This window comes from Pan troglodytes, chromosome 14, assembly GCF_028858775.2.
Source record: "Pan troglodytes isolate AG18354 chromosome 14, NHGRI_mPanTro3-v2.0_pri, whole genome shotgun sequence".
NCBI classification, from domain to species: Eukaryota; Metazoa; Chordata; class Mammalia; order Primates; family Hominidae; genus Pan; species Pan troglodytes.
In genome coordinates, this window is record NC_072412.2 from 100,899,944 (window position 1) to 100,912,264 (window position 12,321).

A 12,321-nucleotide genomic window follows, 5' to 3' on the forward strand; every position below is an offset into this window, starting at 1 on the left:
ATACAAAATTAGCCAGGCATGGTAGCGCATGCCTATAATCCCAGCTACTCAGGAGGCTAAGGCAGGAGAACTGCTTGAACCCGGGAGGCAGAGGTTGCGGTGAGCCAAGATCACACCATTCCACTCCAGCCTGGGCAACAAGCGCGAAACTCTGTCTCAAAAAAATATAGATAGATAGATAGATAGATAGATAGATAGATAGATAGATAGATGATAGATAGATAGATGCGTGGATCCCACCCCCAGAAATTATTTTTCCAATTGGCCTATAAGGGGAACAGACATCCATATTTTTATGGCTGTCCAGGTGATCCAATCATGGTGAGGGCTAAGAAACTGCTATGTAATCTAAAAAGAATTTAGAAAAAATAAAGCTAATAAGGTTAAAAGAAATAATGCACATCAACAATCATTTGAAGGGAGCAATTTGAGAGTATATTCATGAAAAGCAGCACCAAGAGCCAGCTTGTGTTAAGAGGAATCATGGCCGGGTGTGGTGTCTCACGCCTGTAATCCCAGCACTTTGGGAGGCCAAGGTAGGTGGATCCCCTGAGGTCAGGCGTTCGAGACTAGCATGGCCAACATGGTGAAACCCTATCTCTACTAAAAATACAAAAATTAGCTAGGCGTAGTGCCACATGCCTATAATCCCAGCTACTGGGGAGGCTGAGGCAGGAGAATCACTTGAACCTGGGAGGCAGAGGTTGCAGTCAGCCAAGATCGTGCCATTGCACTCCAGCCTGGGCAACAAGAGCAAAACTCTGTCTCAAAAAAAAAAAAAAAAGAGGAAATCATGAGGCCAGGCACAGTAGCATCGCGCCATTGCACTCCAGCCTGGGCAAAAAGAGCAAAACTCCATCTCAAAAAAATAAATAAAAATAAAAAATACAAATACAAAAATTAGCCGGGTGTGGTGGCATGCATCTATAATCCCAGCTACTCGGGAGGCTGAGACAGGAGAACTGCTTGAACCCCGGGAGGCAGAGGTTGTAGTGAGCTGAGGTTGCGCCACTGCACTTCGGCCTGGGCGACAGAGCAAGACCCTGTCTCAAAAAAAAAAAAAAAAAAAAGAGGAAACCATGCCAAATGACTTTAACCCTTTTCTTGGTAGGGTTTCTGAATGACTGCCCAGGCTGGGCATGACGGTTCACACCTGTCATCCCAGCATTTTGGGAGGCCAAGGCAGGTGGATCACTTGAGCTCAAGAGTTCGAGACTAGTCTGGGCAACATGGCAAAACCCCACCTCTACAAAAAATTAGAAAAATTCGCCAGCTGTGGTGGCCCGCACCTGTAGTCCCAGCTACTTGGGGGGCTGAAGCAGTAGGATCACTTGAGCCTGGGAAGTCAAGGCTCCAATAAGCTATGAATGCACCACTGCACTCCAAGGCTGGCTGGCAAGGCAAGATCCTGTCTCAAAAAAAAAAAAAAAAGACGGAAGTGCCCAGGTGATCCAATACTCCAATACCTCTTGACTTCCATAAAGCAGACCTCCATATGACACGACCTGTCTTGACACTTGTGGCCAAGTTAATCTAGCGACCACAGTGATTAGTGGATCTGCCACAACCTAGAGGACATTCCTAGGACCCATCCTTTCTAGCATTCAGACTACAAAAGTGTTCCAAGGACTTTCAACAGCAACAATGAACTGCTAAACTTTGGCATCTACAAAATGAATTTGCATAGGGATAGAAGAGCAGTTACATGGGGACAAGCCCTGCGGACTGTGAGGTCAATTGGCCATGTGTCCAATATAGCTCAACTGCATGCATCACTGATGATGCCCAAATTAACATAAACTTCCTGACCACACTGGCCAACATGATGAAACTCCATCTCTACTAAAATACAAGTATTAGCTGGGTGTGGTGGCACGTGCCTGTAATCCCAGCTACTCGGGAGGCTGAGGCACGAGAATTGCTTGAACCAGAAGGTGGAGGTTGCAGTGAGCCAAGATCACACCACTGCACGCCAGCCTGGGCAACACAGTGAAACTCCATTTAAAGAAATAATAATAATAAGATAAACTTCTCCATGAGCCCCAAACTCATGACCAATTGAATGCCTATTCAACATCTCCACTTGAATGTGTAGCAGGCATCTCAAACTTAACAGGGTCAAAAATAAACTCCTGTCCAGGCACCATGGCGCATGCCTGTAATCCCAGCACTTTTGGAGGCTAGGGCGGGAGGATCACTTGAGCCCAGGAGTTCAATACCAGCCAGGGCAACATGGCAAAACTTCATCTCTACAAAAAATATAAAAAATTAGCTGGGCATGCTGGCACACACCTGTGGTCCCAGCTACTCAGGAGGCTGAGGTGGAAGGATGGCTTGAGCCCAGGAGGTGAAAGTTGCAGTGAACTGAGATTGCACCACTGCAATCCAGCCTGGGTGACAGAGTGACACCCTGTCTCAAACAAAGAAACAAAGATTTAATGTGGCCATGATAGCTGTCTTTGAATACTATGAGGCAAGCATATGAAGGGAGGTAGCCAACTTGCTCTGCGTGTTGACAAAAAAACAAAGGAGAGCGGCTCTGAACCTATTTTGGTTCTAGGAGCTGCTTGATTCACAGATCATTCTTTGCTTCATTAAATTCTGTAATGTTTTTCTTAGAAGTAAGTAAACACAAGTAGAAATTGCATGGAAAGAAAACTGTGGCTCAATACAACATAATTCTGGCATTCGAATCTAAAGTCATGAGAGTCACATAATGCATTTCCCCATTGCCCAGTATCTGGAAGGGATTCCTGTACTGAGTGTGGGCTAGAAGATCTCTTCCTTTCAACCCACTAATTCTATGACACTAAGGAAAAGGGGAAGATAGGAGCTAGCGCAGAGAAAAGAGCAGACAGGGACTAGGCCTGAAACAGACCAGCACGGAAGTGGTCATGGAACCCAGAAATGGAACAAGGAGCTAAGTCGCAGGCCACAAAAGGGCTGTAAGTACTCATGAGTAAGGGGCTGGAAGTGGGAGAAGCAAAGTCTGAACATCTGCTGGGATGAAAGAGTGGAGGGCAACCTTGGGTGCAACAAACGCTACCGGCTGGCAGGGACAACATAGCAACTGAGGGGTGGTCATTCGCCACACGTCTCAGGCAACACTTTCTCCATCTGCAGTTCTGTGACCTGGACATCTCATCCCCTGCCAGGAATGACTTCCCACCTTGTCCATCCAAGCTCCAACAGGAAGGTAAACCCCTCCCCAGAGATCTCCATCTTGGCCAACATGGCAAAACCCTGTCTCTAACAACAACAACAAAAAATTAGCCAGGCCTGGTGGTGCACACCTGTAATCCCAGCTACTGGGGAGGCTGCGGCAGGAGAATCGCTTGAGCCCGGGAGGCGGAGGTTGTAGTGAGCCGAGATCGTGCCACCGCACTCCAGCCTGTGCGACAGAGACTCCATCTCAAAAAACAAAAACAAAATCCCCCCCGACACAGCTTTTCCATACTTCTACTCCAGCACACCCGACACGGGTTCAGGATGAACTCCTGCAGCAGCGATTGCTGGACACACGGACTATGTTTTTTTGAGATGGAGTCTCGCTCTGTTGCCCAGGCTGGAGTGCAGTGGCGTGATCTCGGCTCACTGCAACCTCCGCCTCCCGGGTTCAAGTGATTCTCCTGCCTCAGCCTCTCGAGTAGCTGGGATTACAGGTGCATGCCACCACGCCCAGCTAATTTTTGTATTTTTAGTAGAGACGGGGTTTCATTATGTTGGCCAGGCTGGTCTTGAACTCCTGACCTTGTGATCCACCTGCCTCGGCCTCCCAAAGTGCTGGGATTACAGGCATAAGCCACCGCACCCAGCCTGGACTACGTTTTCTTTTGCTTTCTTTTTTTTTTTTTTGAGACACAGTCTTATTCTGTAGCCCAGGCTGGAGTGCAGTGGTGCAATTTTGGCTCACTGCAGCCTCCACCCCCTGGGTTAAAGCGATTCTCCTGCTCGGTCTCCCAGGTAGCTGGGATTACAGGCATGTGCCACCACGAAAGAAGGCAGGGTGCCTTCTTTCTTGCCAGGTGCAAATCCATTACAATAAAGTACCATTCCTGTTCTCAAAGAGCTCACACAATGAGGGAGGCAGCCACTGTATCATGCAAATAATGCTAGCTATTGAAGAAAACAAGCCCTGATTCTCAATGGCTTAATTCAAAATCACCAGCCGAGGCAGTGGATCACATGAAGTCAGGAGTTGGAGACCAGCCTGGCCAACACAGCAAAACCCCTTCTCTATTAAAAATACAAAAATAAATAAATAAATAAATAATTATCCGGGCGTGGTTTCGAGCTCCTGTAATCCCAGATACCTGGGAGGAGGCTAAGGCAAGAGAATCGCTTGAACCCGGGAGGCAGAGGTTGCAGTGAGCCGAGATCACGCCACTGCACTCTAGCCTGCAAGACAGAGATAGACTCCGTCTCAAAATAGAAAAAAAGAAACCAAGACCATGCATATTGTCATGCTGTAGTCCCCTTTTGGGCCATCTAGGGTGGTGAACACCACCATACATTTACTCCTAGCTGGACTTTCACCATCTTGCGGCTCGGCCTCCTCTCAGTCCTCCTCCTCTCCAGGAGGCCTCTTTATTCAGCTGGAGAGGCGTTGCATGGGGCTGGTTTTTGTGTTCCAGGCGTGGAAGCGAGACACTTTTTGCAACCACTTCCTATTGGCCAGGTCTCAGTTTCATGGTCACCTCTGACCACAAGGTTGGGGTAGAAAACATAGTCCAGGCTGGGCATGGCGGCTCACGCCTGTAATCCCAGCACTTTGGGAGGCCCAGATGGGTGGATCACCTGAGGTCAGGAGTTCAAGACCAGCCTGGACAACATGTTGAAACCCCATCTCTCCTGAAAGTACAAAAAATTAGCCGAGCATGGTGGTGCACATCTGTAGTCCCAGCTATTTGGGAGGCTGAGGCAGGAGAATCGCTTGAACTCGGGAGGCGGAGGTTGCAATGAGCCGAGATCGCGCTACTGCACTCCAGCTTGAGCAACAAGAGTGAAACTCCGTCTCAAAAATTAAAAAATTAAAAACAAAAAATAAAATAAAAATAAGGCACTCAAATGTTTGCTAAATGAATAATCTAAACCGCAGAGGATCAAGGCAGTAACCTTGGCCTCCCAGAAACCAATCAAGTAGAATTGGACACCAAGGACCAAGAAAGACCTGAGAAACGTGGCTCCCAAATCTCAGCATCTGAATCACCCAGGAAACAATGCTTTAAAAAATGCAGATTTCAGGATGCTCAACCCCAAGAGACTGTGATACTGTAGACACAGAAAGTTACTATTTGGCGGGCCACAGTGACTCACACCTGCAATGTCAGCACTTTGGGAGGCCAAGGCGGGAGAATCACTGGAAGCCAAGAGTTTAAGACCAACCTGGGCAACACAGCGAGACCTGGTCTCTACCAAAAATGTATTAATAAAAATTACCGGCCAGGCACAGTGGCTCACCCCCATAATCCCAGCACTTTGGGAGGCCGAGGTGGGTAGATCACGAGGTGAGAAAATCAAGACCATCCTGGTCAACATGATGAAATCCCGTCTCTACTGAAAATACAAAAATTAGCTGGACGTGGTGGCGCGTGCTTGTAGTCCCAGCTACTCAGGAGGCTGAGACAGGAGAATCACTTGAACCCAGGAGGCAGAGATTGTAGTGACCCAAGATCACGCCACCGCACTCCAGACTGGGCAACAGAGCAAGACTCCATCCCCCGCCCCTCAAAAAATTAGCTAGGTGTCCAGGTGCGGTGGCTCATGCTTATAATCCCAGCACTTTGGGAGGCCAAGGAGGGCGGATCACAAGGTCAGCAGTTCAAGACCAGCCTGGCCAACATACTGAAACCCCATCTCTACTAAAAACACACAAAAAAATTAGTTGGGCATGGTGGCGGGCACCTGTAGTCCCAGCTACTTGGGAGGCTGAGGCAGGAGAATCACTTGAACCCAGGAGGCAGAGGTTGCAGTGAGCCGAGATCACACCACTGCACTCCAGCCTGGGTGACAGTGAGACTCCGTCAAAAAAAAAAAAAAAAAAAAAACACCTTAGCTAGGTGTGGTGGCGTGCACCTGTAGCTCAGCTACTTGGGAGGCTGAGCTGGAAGGATCACTTAAGCCTAGGAATTTGAGGCTACAATGAGCCATGACTGCATCAGTGCACTCCCACCTGGGCAACAGAGCAAGATCCTGTCTCAAAACACACACACACACACACACACACACACACACACACACAAAACACAAAATTAAATGGCCAGGAATAGTGGCTCATTCCTGTAATCCCAACGCTTGGGAAAACCAAGGCAGGAGGACTGGTTGAGCCCAGGATTTTGAGACCAGCCTGGGCAACATAGTGAGACCTCATCTCTACAAGAAAAATATTTTTTTTATTATAGAAAAAGAAAATATAAAATTAAACATTTGATGCATTGACTGAGGGCCTCACACACCCATCCTCTCTAAGCCATCCCCTGCCCTCAGCCACTTGTGTTTGCTTCTATAGTCATGTCATCAGTTCTCTAGGGCAGGTCTCCAGAGAGTCTGTCTGGTCACCAGTGGCAGTTTCCACAGCAGCACAGGCTTTGCAAGATGACACTTCACCCACTGAGATACGGCCAGCAACAGGGGAGCAAGGATTTAACCACTCTCTGTGGGCCAGATGCATCTGGAGATCCCTCTCAATGCCCATATTTAGGGAAAAGTCCTTCGTTGTTAGCCTCCACCCTGCTGCTGACCCCAGATCACCTCTGGATCAGGTGTGGGCAGAGGAATGCAAAGTGCCTGCCGGGCACCAGGGGGCAGCAGGACAATTCCTAGGAGAGTCTCAGGGATTGACCCATCTTGTGCCCAGCTGGCCACAGTTCACAGGCTATGCCACTTATTTCCACTAACGGGAAAGAGGAGGAATTATTCAATAAATGATAATGGGGAAAACGAGCTGTTTGGGGAAAAAATGGGGACTATCTCATATCAAATACCAAAAGAAATTCTAGCTGCCTTTATTGTTAGAAATGAAACAATAGCTAAAAGAAAATGGAAGGCCAGGCACAGTGGCTCACACCTGTAATCCCAGCACTTTGGGAGGCCGAGGCAGGTGTATCACCTGAGGTCAGGAGTTCGAGACCAGCCTGGCCAACATGGTGAAACCCTGTCTCTACTAAAAACACGAAAATTAGCCGGGCATGGTGGTGGGCGCTTGTAATTCCAGCTACTTGGGAGTCTGAAGCAGGAGAATCACTTGAACCCTGGAGGCGGAGGTTGCAGTGAGCCGAGATCACACCACGGCCAGCCTGGCAACAGAGCTAAAACTCTGTCTCAAAAAAAAAAAAGAAAGAAAGAAAAAAGAAAGAAATAGGTGAAAATACTACCTTTAAAAATCCACAATTGCCAACAGCCATAATGCATGACTCCTTTTAGACTCCAAGTCCAAATTATGCTATAAATACACCAAAATCCCTGGAACATACTTTGTATAAAAGTCAGTAAGCCAGTTATTGGCATCATTTAGGTAGGCAGCTGCCAGTTCACAAGTTCAGAAAGCAGATGATATTTGAGAAGAAAAGCAAACACTCAACAAGAAGGTGAAAAAGCAGTTTTTCCCTACAAGGTGGGCCCTGTCTCCAGGCAGCCACTTCCTGGATGGGCTCATTTCAGCTTTCCACTGGCAGTGGGAAGGGTACACAAATACTGACCTAAAAGCAGGAGGCTAAGGCACAAAATATAACTCAAGAATTTACTACAGGCCCAGTGTGGTGGTTCACACCTGTAATCCCAGCACTTTGGGAGGCCGAGGCAGGCAGATCGCTGGAGCTCAAACTCCTGAGCTGTGGATTACGTGTCCTTGGGGCACTGTTAGGTTAATCTGTAGCTATGTGGCAATATGAAGTACTTTCGAGTGATAAGTAAATAGCTCAAGGGGGTGGGAAGTACCAGGTGACTGCTGTGTCATTTTAATGTCTCTCTGGGCCTGATAATTTAAAAGGACTCCGCATTCCTCAGATGATGATGATTATTATTTTCTCACTATGAGGCCTCAGACTTTAAAATCCCTCAAACTGGCCCAGGCACGGTGGCTCATGCCTGTAATCCCAGCATTTTTGGAGGCCAAGGCGGGCAGATCACCTGAGGTCAGGAGTTCAAGACCAGCCTGGCTGACATGGTGAAACCCCATCTCTACCAAAAATACAAAAATTAGCTGGGTGTGAGGGTGCACGCCTATAGTCCCAGCTACTTGGGAGACTGGGGCAGGAGAATCACTTGAACCCAGGAGGCAGAGGTTGCAGTGAGCAGAGATTGCACCACTGCACTCCAGCCTGGGTGACAGAGCTGAGCGACAGAGAAAGACTCCGTCTCAAAAAAAAGAAATAAAGAAATTTTAACAATTAAAAATAAAGAAAAGCATAATACTGTAATAATACTCCAATGAAAGGAGTAGCTGGAAGCAGTAAGCTCCTCAAATCAGGATCACCTGGAGCACTTGAAACCTCACCACCCCCACCCACACACCCAGTGTTTCCAGTTTTACTGAATCAGTCCAGAGTGGATGCTCGAGAATCTGCATCTCTTACAGTCTCCCAAGTGATGCTGATGCTACTGCTCCGAGTGCTATGCTTTGAGAACAGCTGCCCTAAAGCACACTAATAGTTGTTACACATGCATCATCTCCAACTGCAGGTACTTTAAGAATTTCCCTTGAGAAACTCTAGCCTTCCAGAACAGGGAGTGCCTTCTCCATGCATTTCCGACAAGCACCTGAACTGGAAGCAGCTCAGTACAGCAGCTCCAAAGAGGCTGAGGAGCCAGTCTGCCCAGCTTTGGAGCCTGCTCTGACATTTGATTGCTGTGTGAGTCCAGGCAACTTACTCAACCACTCTCAGCTTAAGTGTCCTCGGAGTAAAACAGAGGTCTACTAGCTCCTTCCCTTCCATCAGGGAAACCGGAAATGAACACCTACTCAAGTCATCAATGGGAGCGCATCACTTCCTATTTCCCTGCCACCTACATTTTGAAAATGCAGGGGGAGAAAAATATAAGGGGGCAGGAGTCACATCTGTAATCCCAGACTTTGGGTGGCCAAAGCGGGAGGAACACTTGAGCCCAGGAGTTCAAGACCAGCCTGAGCAACAACATAGAGAGCCCTATCTCTACAAAAAAAAATTTTTTTTATTATCCGGGCATGGTGACACACACCTGGAGCCCCAGCTACTCGGGAGGCTGAGGCAGGAGGATTGCTTCGGCCCAGGAGTTGGAGGCTGCAGCAAGCTATGAATGTGTCACTGCCCTCCAGCCTGGGTCACAGCTTGCACAAAGCAAGATCCTGTCTCAAAAAAAAAAAAAAAAAAAAGTTCCTTGCCCTGCCTGAAGTTGAGGAGACCATTTGTCTACTTCAAGTTATTATTTGCAGAAACCACACCCATATTCCTTCCTCCTCCACGTGCCCCTCTCCTTAAGAGGCCGCCAAACAACCAAGAGAAGTTCCTACACCCACTGAGTGTACCACAGTCGAAACAAGAGTAAGCGACTCATCCTCTTGGAATCCCCCAGGTCAAGCTTGTCCAACCTGAGGCCCATGGGCTGCCAAATTCGTAAGCTTTCTTAAAACCCAAATTCGTAAGCTTTCTTAAAACATCAGATTTTTTTTTTGCGATTTTTTTTTTTTTTAGCTCATCAGCTATCATTAGTGTTAGTGTATGATTAGTGTTAGTGTATTTTATGTATGGCCCAAGACAATTCTTCCAGTGTGGCCCAGGGAACCCAAAAAATTGGAGACCCCCACCCTAGGTTGTCCCATAATAAAAGGCAATATCAACATGTGGGAAAGATGAGGCGGCAGAGGTCAAGAAACAGAAGATCTAATAATCAACCAAGTGAGATTGAAGCCCTTCAAAGGTTCAGGCTTATGTAGTTAGCAGACGGAATTCCCCCACACACACCCGCCACTCCCCCAAGACGGAGTCTCACTCTGTCACCCAGGCTGGAGTACAGTGGCGCGATCTCAGCTCACTGCAACCTCCGCCTACTGGGTTCAAGCAATTCTCCTGCCTCAGCCTCCTGAGTAGCTGGGATTACAGGCGTGCTCCACCACACCCGGCTAATTTTTGTATTTTTAGTAGAGATGGGGTTTCACCATGTTGGCCAGGCTGGTCTCGAACTCCTGACCTCGTGATCCACCCACCTCTGCCTCCCAAAGTGCAGGGATACAGGCGTCAGCCACCGCGCCAGGCCAAGATGGAAATTTTAGGTACTACTGTCACCCAAATCTTTCTCCGCTTGTTTCCTTGCACAAAATGGGTAGGGCTGTGGGCCCTCCCAGCTCAGGAGCCCTGGGGTGGTTTTTAAAAGGTAGAACTCCTGGTAGGCACCACCTGCATCAAGACCATGGATCACCTCTCTGAAGGTTAGCGATTCCAGGGACCCCACCTCCGAGCTGTCCTCCTACGTGGAAGTGAAAGTATTGGAAACAGGGGAAAGAAGCTGGTCAAAGACAGACTCCAGTCGTGGTGGTGCATGTCCCAGTTAAAAGCAAATCCTGGAAAATCTTGTTCAAGAACAGGGTCCCCATTCATAAATGAAAAATAATAATAGTGTTATTTTACCCACATGAAACTTGCCATAACTAGGTACCACGACCCACATGGACACACAGTGAGAGTCCCACAAAGAGGCAAAAGGAGAGCCCTAGTCACTGAGACAAAAGATACAGAGACACCGGGACACAGAGTGGCACAACGGGACGTGGAGTTGGATCGAGCTGTCTCGTAAGGAATATCGGAAGGGGTGGGGACACTATTGGGAGATGGCATAGGTCCAGGACACTAATTAGGCTTTGGCTGAGATTAGATAAAGGAAGCTGTTCGTAAGCTGCTTACTTAAAAAGAAAGGAAAAGGTGCGTTTGAGTTCAGGAGACTGCGAGTCCCGGAGCAGGAGGCGGGAGCCAGCGAAGGGTGGGCGTGTAAGGGGTGCAGTCGCTTCTCCGGCTGGGCAAGAGACTCCCCCTTTCGGCAGCCTGGATTCCCCGCCTCCCCACCTCCTGCTCCTCCTCCCCCGAGCCCTAAGGGCCCGCAGGGCCTCCAGTAGCAAAGCCGCTGGCCCCGCGTCCCCGCGTCCCCCTGCGCCGCGCACCGGGGCGCAGGCAGGGACCACGCGGCCGGCGTGGGGGCGGCGCCACCCGCAGCAGAAAGCCCCGGCGTGGACCGCGTGGCGTAGGAAAGCGCTCCCCTCGCCCCCAGCCGCAGAAGGCTTGGGCAGCATCGGGCGCGGCCCCGGGAGAGTGCGTCCGCGGCGCCAGCGGCTGCAGGGTGACCTGTTTCGGGCGGGGACACTCACCAGAAGAACACGCGTGAGCAGAGGTTCGCGTCCTGCAGCGGGTTGGGCTTCACCTCCTGGTACACGGGCAGCATCTTGCCGGGCGGGGCGGGCGCGGGCCGGGGTCGCGCTGATCAGGCGGCGGTGGCCGCGGGCTCCGCTCCTGGACCGCAAGCAGGGATGCTGGGGCTCCGGCCGCCACGCCTGTCCGCTCGGCTGGAGCCTGTGAAGCAGCCGCTTCCGGGAGCCGGGCGCCGGCGGCACGCCCCGTCCCCGCCTCTCAGTCCCGCCGCCTCGGGGGCGCCCGCTACGCGCCGCCGCCTGGAGCCCGGGAGCCGCGCACCGCGTGCGAGCGCGGCCAGGACCGACGAGTGACGCGGCGGGAGGAGACGCGGCGGGAGGAGGCGAAGCTGGCGGCGCCAAAGGGAACCCAGAGCTACGCCCAGGGGTGAGGCGAGGGCTGCCTGCGCCGCTGGATGGAGAGGGTAGCAGTGCGCGCGGCAAGGAGGCCGGGTCCGGAGGTGCCCACGTGCACGAACCCGAGTGAAACTTTCCGAAATTCACTATCCGAGTCTAGGCGCCAACAGAGAAGGTGGAGCAGGGAGGCGTCGGCTGTGCCCGCCCCTGCGCCGCAGAAACGCCCCCTCGGCCACGGGTTTGGGAAGACTGGGAGACAGCTGCCTCGTGCTCTAGCAGCCCGCCCCCTGGGCGCCTTTCCCTTATCAGGACCAAACGAGGGTGCCATGGGAGGCTCTCCAACCTGTGAGCCAAACATTTGACCTTGGACGACAGCAAAGTTTAGCCACAGATTATCCTTGTAGAGCTGCAAGACCTCAAGAAAGCCGGGTAACTCGAGAGTAGGACCCAGATGAATTTGGGAGATGGATGAATGCTGTCGTCGATGGGGGCGGGCTTTCGGCATCTCACATGTTGCATGCTACGGTGGACCTCTGAGCTTTTTGCTGCCCTCTTAGATTGGGAAAGGAATATAAGAGGAAAGAGAGACTGCC

The 12,321-nt window shown here is 50.4% G+C and overlaps 1 protein-coding gene across 7 annotated transcripts in view; it reads right to left on the reverse strand.

Annotated features, from left to right (window-relative positions):
• The window catches only part of ABCC4 (ATP binding cassette subfamily C member 4), a 282,364-nt gene extending 270,779 nt beyond the window's left edge, over window positions 1-11,585 (reverse strand). For 3 of the 7 annotated variants that reach the window (XM_016925451.3, XM_063792281.1, XM_063792282.1), the window contains exon 1: window positions 11,333-11,573. In XM_016925451.3, the coding sequence (XP_016780940.1) occupies window positions 11,333-11,406 (74 nt within the window). In that variant the 5' untranslated portion in view covers window positions 11,407-11,573. Of the gene's footprint in view, window positions 1-11,332 lie in introns of all 7 variants that reach the window. The other 4 variants (XM_063792280.1, XM_054665475.2, XM_001137006.7 and 1 more) reach the window with 3 other exon arrangements.
• Window positions 11,586-12,321: the final 736 nt, after the last annotated feature.